Genomic DNA, 9,238 nt, shown 5'->3' on the forward strand with positions numbered 1-9,238 from the left:
GCGGGAAAGGACTTGGAGGAAGGGAACGGATAGAGCGGGATGAAGGACCACAAAGAAGAGGGGCTACTAGGGGAAAGGGAGGGAGGTAAGGAGAGTTTAGGGACTGTAGACAGAGTGGAATCAGAAAGAGGTTTCCGGCAAGGACAGCAGGGAACGACAGCTCAGAGAGGGGAGCAGGAGCTGGGAGTTGGGGCGGAAGAAGAGAACACACTGCCAAAGCTCGAAACGCAGCGACGGGAGAGACTCACGGAGCCACCCGCTTACCTTGCTACGCCCCCCGGAGGCGACACGCTGCTGCGACCTGGGGGCCGGGAAAGACTGGGAAGGGACGTTCAGCATCTTCAAACCCCGGCCCCGGGCCCTGCCCGGGGATGGCCGCCGGACGGGATAGCACCTCCAGCTCCGGCTCTGTGGCCGGGCAGAGGCCAAGCCCCCGACCCACTTCCGGGGTCGCCAGGGGTGAGACGCGTTCTGACGCAACACGTCCGCGGTGGGCGGAGCCAACGGGACGGAGGGAGGGCCGGCAGGAAGGAAGTACGCATGCTCAGCTAGTTCCGCGTCCCGAACTTCAGCACCGGAGCATGGTGACAGCTATTCCGTGGAAAGATGAGAGAGTGAAGCTGTTCCTTGGCCTTGGTGCTGACCGAATCTGGGAACAAATTCTTAGTCTTGTTAACCCGGAACAGCAATGTCTGTTCATTGTGAAGCAGTACCATCACACTACTGGAAATATGGACTAAAACACACTACTGGAAATATGGACTAAAACGAATTTTAGTTTCTCTGATTCTTTCCTGTAAGGCACTAGGCTGTACTGGAAAGAGCATCTCACACCTTCAAGAGCAAAAATATCAAATGTCAACAGCCACTACTGCGGGGTAAGAAGAAAACCTCAGCTTTAAGCATCCTTAAACCTCAACTTTAAGCATGCTGAGGGCTAATGAATGCGCGAAAGACGTTAGTAAAGTCTCCTTCTGCTCTATTCACCCACTCACAAATTCTCCCTCCTTATGTAACTTCCTGTCTTCCCTGGGAATTGTGTACTGATGCAGCTCACCTCCAGCCGTGGTGATGAAGCAACGTTTAAAAGTCAGATTTGGTTTGCATGCCATCCCTGCACTTAATGACTAAGCCGTCTTATGCAAGTTACTTTAGTATCTCAAAGTCTCATTTTCTCCATCTGCATAATGGGTTTATTAAAGATTAAAGGATCGTATGTAAACTACATACTGCAGTGCCTGGTTAATATTAGGTACTGAATAAGTGGCAGTGGCTGTTTGTGCTATTCCAACATATTAATGGGAAAATGACAAACACTGTGCAGGTAAACACCAGGCTCTAATGCTCAAAATCTGATGTTTTTTGTTTGTTTGGTTGTTTTGTGTCCCTTGGGGAACACATAGATCTTGAGAGTAGAATCCAATAAGGGAGAAAGTTTTCAGGAGAAGAAACAGTTCTAAATAATCCTCCCCATCCTCCTTCAATTACCAACTTTTCCTAACTCTGAACATATTGTCATGCTTTAAACTTTCTCTGTTTAACTACTTAGTTCTTAAAGTGCCTAAAAAATCAAGGCTATGTTTGCAGAATCAGAAGAAAAAGTGTGTGACTATATGTGGCCATTCAAAAAAGGTAGCCACCTATGACATTCACCTCTATCATTTTTATTTGCAATTGAAATGCTTATTATGAGAAGACTGAATTTGAGCTAAAAGAACATCATGACTATAATTAACTGTATTACTTTGACCTTGCAAATTGCTTCTGTGTTCTCGCTCATTAAATGATGACATATTCTTCTAGAGTCTACATAAGAAAAAGTAATCACTGAGACTTATTTCACTTCTCATGAGAAAACATTTAGATAAGAAGATCAAAAGCAGAGAACCAGAGCGAGGAAAAGTTAATATTGTTGAAGAATGTTCCATACCTTCCAAATTTCTTAGCTCCCCTTTGTACAGAAATGGAAGATACTATCAACTTCTGGCCTTTAGACCCCACTTTTTTAGACTCCATATCAATCACTCAAATTTAAACGTTTTGTTTTAATTCTAGGGATCCCTCAATGTAGTACATTAAGTATTAAACATCCATACTATTTTACTACTGGATTTAAGGACTGAAGAGGAGTATTAAAATAAGAGTTACTTTGCTCATCATTTATTTAAAATATCTATAACTTAAAAGCCCTAAGATTGATTCCCTTTTTCAATTAGAGGAAATGATTTAATGTGTTTTTCTCCATCTGCTAAGAAACCTTTACTAATAAATGAGTGATTTCTAACATAAGGCTATTTTCTTCATTATCTAATAAGATAATATTAATCTGTAACTACAACATCCAACTGGCATCAGTAGGAAATAGCAGATGTTAAAATAGCAGATTCAGTCTTGAGAATTAAATACTGTCATTCTTTGCAAAATTATAACTAAATATAAATTTGCAATTTAACAGAGAAAAATTTATTCTTTGTAAGCCCCAAATATTTATAATACAATCAAGACATTTGTAGATGGCACCTGTTTTAGATTCCAACATTCAATTCTAGTGTAGAGATAAAGAAAAGGCCAAATACCAGAATAATTACAAAATATTTCATTTTATTAATAATTTATATACAAATAAATTAGTTTAAAATAATTATGATACATTTGTACACTAAATTTAAACCCTACGAGCTTTGGATATAATCAAAAGTAGCTAATCACATTAATTTTCACAGGTCAGCTCCTCAATTTCATCTTCGCTATCAGAATCTTCATAAAATGAAATTGTGGCTTGAATTGGAAAATTTTTCAGAAGAGCTTCTGCTTCTTGATATAAGTAATCATAACATTTTGATTTTGGCCAAAATAGTCTGAAAGAAGCAGACAACATGTTTTATTTTTTCACATTCAGAATCTTTAAACTCATGAAATGGTCAAATTTCAAGAGCTCCATATATTTAACAATTGACTTATACATTTGGATATAGCCTTAAGATATAGAGTTAAAATATGCTACTATCGCAGCTTTCATGGAATCTACTTGCCCAAGTATCAATAACTGTTTGATTATTTTAAATCTTTATTGAAGCTGTAAATTGGATCAAACAAATTCACACTAAACCCTGGATAAGCACAAGATCAATGTTTACCTTACTTTGTACATTATGGATATATTTATTCTTATAATACATAGAAGATTTGTCTCCCAGTTTCTAAATTCCTTTGGAAAAAATGAATTGAGTTCTACCACTACATTAAAAACTTTAATGATAGCCAGCTTTATAAAGATGACAAAATATGCACCTTACAGAAAGGTGGAAATCACCTATTATCTTACTTAAAACTCACAGATTTAACTCTTATAGAAGTAGACAATGTAAGTTTAAAAATGTATAAAAACCAGTATTTTAAAATTTTTGTCTATGGACTCACAACTTGAGGCATAGAAAGACTACTTCTGACCTCAACTTTGATTCTATCTGCCTGTCTTCTCCCCATTCAACTAAATTTGTGAATATCATATGAAATATTGAGAAATTATATATGTTTTATATAAATAACTGGCATGTAAGTATGATTACCTCAGAATTTCAAAAATCTGACAAATACTAATCTTGCCTTCTGGTCTTCATCAAGGAAAAGAAAGAGGAGAGATAAGGCTGAATCACCAAGTACAGTGCAGTCATTTTAGTGTAGGGTAAACAGCCCATGTATCCATACAATGGAGTCATTCCAACAAATGGAAGATTACATTATGTTCAGTATGCTTCACTTTAAAAGGCAGAAAAACAAACAATGCAGTTTATAAATGTTTCCAGCAAACTCATTAAAAAGTTTCTATTTTTGATGCTTAAACAAGTAACTATCAATTATTCAGTCATTCAATAAATATTTTAGTGATCCCTTGTTTCAACATAATTCACAATTTAAAGACGAATAAATCATGGTCCCTACCCTCAAAAAGTTGACAGCTGAATAAAAAGAATAAAACACACTATATTAGTCAAGATATAAATGAATAAAAATAAAATATAAGAGAAGCACAATTAAATTGTAACCGTACTACAGAAAAGAAAGGAATTTCTTATATAAGAAACAATTTATTTCCTAATGGATAACTGGAACTGGCAAACCCAAAGAATGCTGTTTAGTCCTTATGATACTCTGTCCAGAATTTCTCACTGTGGTCCATTTTTCTCCCAGGGCCCACATACTTTTCTGAGTTTCTTCCTGTTCTGATTCTTCTCAGTCTCCTATGTGGACCTGTCTTTCTCTGTGTACTGGTGAGATGCTGGCCTTCCCTCAGGTTTTCATTGAGAACATCAGCCCTCCCTCTAAACAAACTAGGATGACCTGGCCCACTGTCATGATTTCCCCACCCTACATTTACCATGGACTCCCAAGTCTGTATTTCCACTTAAGATCTTGACTCTGGGCCCCTAACTTACGTATGCAGCTCTCTACAGGATATCACTCTTTGGATGCCCCATAGGCACATTAAATATGATAAGTGGAAAACTTGACTCATGGTCTCACCTCCCAAATCTGTTTTTGGCCCTAATTTACATTCTTTTAGTACAGCATTCACCTGCTGACCAGCCACAAACTTAGGAACCATTCTGGCCTTTTACCTCTTCTTCATCTACCATATCCAATACATTATAAAGCCTAATCTACTTTGTCATCCAAGTATTTCCTAGATTCACCCAGTCTCACCCTCACTTCCACTGTCTTACAATGGCTCATCATTATTTCTTGCCTGAAAAATTGCAGAACTTCCAGTTTTACTTTTGATGTCCTGACTAAGCCTATTTAACATATAACCCCCAGGACTACCTTCGGAATAAAGCCCATGGGTTCCCAACACTACATACAGTATCAGGACAAAACTGTACACGAGTGTGCAAGATTTGGCCTCTGATTACCCTAAAATGACCACAACTTCACACACCTAAACTCCTTGGAGTTCCCACAAGGAGCCACACCGTTTCATGACCCTGCTTCTCTTTTCCAGTGCTATTTATTTTGCTCCCACTTCCCATTCATCTGACTAACTTTTCCAAGACTCAACCAGGTAATCACAACTTATACACTTCTCTGACCCTTTCCCCTACCACTGACAGATTTAGGCACTTCGTGCCCTGCCCATACTTATAAAACTAACCAAACTAAACTGCATTACAACACTTGCCATGTGCTGTGACTGCTTTCTCCTGTGTCCTTCACCAGTGCTAGTACATGGTAGGAAATTAGATGTAATGACTTCTGTGTGCTATTTATGACCACGGGCACTTTACAAACATCATTCAGCTCTGCATTTAACAGCTCTCGGAGGCAGGAAAACTGCAGAATTATTAACATTTCACCTGAATAAAAGTGACACAGCATCTTAGATAAAGGCTGACTTCCTGTGGCTAGGAACAGTAAACTAGCTCTGCATGTTAAATAACTTTTGACCCTTTCTATAACCATCCTCAGTAATCTTTAGGATTTTCATTACATTTCTATTTTTTCCTACTCGGCAAACTTGATTTGCTGTAAGACTGTAACTGTTAATCCCATTCTTCCTTCCAGATTGTAAGACAAAAGCAGCATACACACTCTGCCTGATGTGAAGTCCATTTCATTCGAACCCTTTAGGATTTAAAAACAAAAACTGTTTTGCCAGCACAAGATGTCACCGCTCTTTTACCGTATCATCCCCTTTCCCTCTTCATAATATATTCCTCAAGTTCACTGAATATATATTGATCAATAGTCCCTTTACATGAGACCGTGAACCCCTACCTTTTTCAATTTGATGAGTGAGAAGATAAGTAACCTTGAAGCCAGATTTTCAGAGAGAGAGAGAGAGAGAGACTGCAGGACCAGCTGCGGAGCTGGGCTGCGCGATGCCCCTGGCTCCTCCCTGGGGCTGGAGGAGCGGGAGACCTTCGGCGAGGCCTGTCACTCACCTGACTGGGTGCCTGAATTGGGAAAGCTTTCCTGAGGCTGCGGTCATTCCAGGGCCATCGGGCATCTGGAGAGGAAAGGAAGTGAATCCAGTTATCACCCACCTCCTTCTAGAAAGTGGAAACGTGCACGACCCAGTGCTCCTCGTGCCCGCTGGGAATGGAACCCCAGGGCTCTCAGCAGCCTCGCTCCCGGCCGGGTGCCTGTGGCCCATTGCTCCAGAGGACACATCCGCCGCGTCGGCACCTCTATGGCCACCGGCAGGCGGGATGTAAAGCGAGAGGCAGGACCGGTGTCTCGCATGTCTCTCTCAGGCCCTGCGTCCCGAGAGCCCTGGTCGATCTTCTGCACCCTTGGGAGGCGCGGCCTGAGACGCGTGGCTCACTCACCGCCTCCGCGGCGTGGTTCGGCGTGTCCTCTTCTTTCTCGCCGCCGCCGTCCACCCAGGGTCTCCAGAAGCCTGCGTGTCTGCGGGATGGGGAGCGCAAGGCGCGCAGAGGAGACGTGAGCCCAGACCCGGGAGAATCCGCCGAAGCCGAGCGCTGGCACCGGGGAGTGGGGGATGGAGAGGTGGAGGGGAGGAGCTGGGGAGGCGCAGGCGGGAGAGACGGGGGAAGCTGGGAGGCGCAGAGCAGCGCCGAGAAGCCTACCCGGAGTCCGCGCCCGCGCGCCGCGTGGGGCCGTCGGTGGCCGTGCCCTCCGCGCCTCCTGCTGTCTCCATGACGCCGCAGAGCTGGGCGGAAGGCCGCTGCCAGCTCGCGGGCAACCTTGGCCAGTTCCAGTAGGTCCGAGACCCGAGCTTTATATAGTCCTGGAGGCCTGCTGCACATTGAGAGGTTCGCTGCCTCTCCGCCCCTCTCCCCTGCCAGCCGCATAAACAAAAAGGCTGCGCGTGAAGGCGCACCGGGCTGAGCCCCGGGTGTGAACGCGTGCAACCCCCAAATGGCCCGGGACAGGGTTTTGTCCAGCGAATGTTAATCGCCCTTCGACACATGGCTGCGGTGAAAAACAACATTCGCCTGAGCAGCCAATTTCCATGTGAAGAGGCCAGGAGGAGATGGAATTAAGCGAGTCTACACGTTTTGTGTATTTCTGCAAAAAGGCCAAGTGACTGGTTAATTGCTTGAATCGCTGGAGACTCAGGACTTGGCCTGGGGCAAATCAACTGGTTCTGCATCCCCTGTTCTAAAAGCTGGGGTGCAGACTAGAATTCAAAGGAATAAACTTCATTCCTCTTCCTGGAACAATTTTTTTAAAAATGGGTGAATGGATGGACTCCTTAAGAAACGAATGTCGGTTTTTAAAAAATGTATTGATAAACTAGGTTCATACTCCAGCCTGTTGTTATTTGAAGATAATAGAAAATTATTGGCAACAAGAGGTAATTGTAAAAGATTCGCTGTTCTGGCTAAGAGAGCCAGAGACTGGAGTCATGTGATTTGGGCATATCACTCTAAATTATCTTCTCGTGTCTTTTGTGATTTTCCCCAATATTTTATCAGTATCCTCCTACAATAACTTTTGAGTTCGTCTATACACCTCTGTCACTACTTGGTATTTTGTCCTTCAATGGTAATTAGAAAACTCTTTTTTGAGGGCAGTGTTGTGGCATGATAATGAAATCTTGAAAAGTTATGATATGAGACAAGTTAATCAAATGTCTGCACCCCTGTTTCTCTGATTTGAGTTACCCCTCAGTTATCTACCACTAAACTGTAAAAAGTGTTATGCATCGAGGGAAAGATGATATATAAATGTTATTAATTTTTTTCAAAATGTTTTAAATAATAAAACTGGACTTTCTCTTAAAATTTTAGACAAAAATCTTGATTGTAAATTATAGTTGTCTCTGCTAGTCATTCAGCTACTGCATAGGAAAATAATTTAATTATTAATAGTAGCTAAGAGCCTATAATGATCTACCTGCCAGGAAGGTGAGATTTGGGTTGCTTCTGATAAGAAAATCAGTAAGGATAGATACCTAATGCATGTCTGCATCCCCTACAGTTATTGCTAGGCTAAATAAAATAAAGCTTATAGAATGCGTTTTGCAGTGCCTGACATATAGTAAGCCTTCAACAGATTTTAAGCTACGTAAAAAAATATAAGGCCTTAACAGATGTTATCCTTTCTGATAAAAGGGCTTATTATTTCCGTTCCATAATGTAAACTAGTTAAATCATTGTGGAAGATGGTGTGGTGATTCCTCAAAGACCTAGAACCAGAAATACCATTTGACCTAGCAATCCCATTACTAGGTATATAAGCAAAGGAATATCAATCATTATTTTACAAAGATGCATGCATAATGTTTGTATGCATATGTTCATTGCAGCACTATTTGCAATAGCAAAGATGGAATCAACTCAAATGCCCATCAGTAATAGACTGGATAAAGAAAACGTGGTACATACACAACATGAACTACTATGCAGCCATAAAAAGGAACAAGATCATGGCCTTTTCAAAGACATGGATGGAGCCGGAAGCCTTATCCTCAGCAAACTAACGCAGGAACATAAAACCAAACACTGCATGTTCTCACTTATAAGTGGGAGCTGAATAATGAGAACACCTGGACACAGGGAGGGGAAAAACACACTGGGCCTGTCAGTGGGTAGGGTGGTGTGTCTGGAATTGGTGGGTTCTTGGTCTCACTGACTTCAAGAATGAAGCCACGGACCCTCGCGGTGAGTGCTACAGCTCTTAAGGTGGCGCGTCTGGAGTTTGTTCCTTCCGATGTTCGGATGTGTTCGGAGTTTCTTCCTTCTGGGGGGTTCGTGGTCTCGCTGGCTCAGGAGTGAAGCTGCAGACCTTCGCGGTGAGTGTTACAGCTCATAAAAGCAGTGTGGACCCAAAGAGTGAGCAGTAGCAAGATTTATTGCAAAGAGCGAAAGAACAAAGCTTCCACAGTGTGGAAGGGGACCCCAGCGGGTTGCCACTGCTGGCTCAGGCAGCCTGCTTTTATTCTCTTATCTGGCCCCACCCACATCCTGCTGATTGGTAGAGCCGAGTGGTCTGTTTTGACAGGGCGCTGATTGGTGCATTTACAATTCCTGAGCTAGATATAAAGGTTCTCCACATCCCCATCAGATCAGTTACATACGGAGTATCCACACAAAGGTTCTCCAAGGCCCCACCAGAGCAGCTAGATATAGTGTGTCTATTGGTGCATTCACAAACCCTGAGCTGGACACAGGGTGCTGATTGGTGTGTTTACGAACCTTGAGCTAGATACAGAGTGCCGATTGGTGTATTTCCAATCCCTGAGCTAGACATAAAGGTTCTTAAAGGCCCC

At 42.4% G+C, this 9,238-nt stretch overlaps 2 protein-coding genes across 4 annotated transcripts in view; both read right to left on the reverse strand.

Moving 5' to 3' along the window:
- The window catches only part of LOC100603380 (cytochrome b5 reductase 4), a 111,449-nt gene extending 105,127 nt beyond the window's left edge, over nt 1-6,322 (reverse strand). For 2 of the 3 annotated variants that reach the window (XM_030798240.1, XM_003258288.2), the window contains exon 1: nt 265-470. In XM_030798240.1, coding sequence (XP_030654100.1) covers nt 265-339 — 75 coding nt within the window. In that variant the 5' untranslated portion in view covers nt 340-470. Of the gene's footprint in view, nt 1-264; nt 471-6,044 lie in introns of those variants that run through there. The other variant, XM_030798239.1, reaches the window with a different exon arrangement.
- Nucleotides 2,585-7,935, reverse strand: RIPPLY2 (ripply transcriptional repressor 2). The gene is made up of 4 exons (XM_003258289.4): nt 6,591-7,935; nt 6,330-6,408; nt 5,943-6,007; nt 2,585-2,858 (listed from the first exon to the last, which is right to left on the reverse strand). The coding sequence occupies exons 1-4, from the start codon at nt 6,953-6,955 to the stop codon at nt 2,711-2,713; spliced, it is 657 nt and encodes a 218-aa protein (XP_003258337.3). The 5' UTR covers nt 6,956-7,935; the 3' UTR covers nt 2,585-2,710.
- Between the last annotated feature and the right edge of the window lie 1,303 nt (nt 7,936-9,238).

The sequence above is a fragment of the Nomascus leucogenys genome, chromosome 18 (genome assembly GCF_006542625.1).
Source record: "Nomascus leucogenys isolate Asia chromosome 18, Asia_NLE_v1, whole genome shotgun sequence".
NCBI classification, from domain to species: Eukaryota; Metazoa; Chordata; class Mammalia; order Primates; family Hylobatidae; genus Nomascus; species Nomascus leucogenys.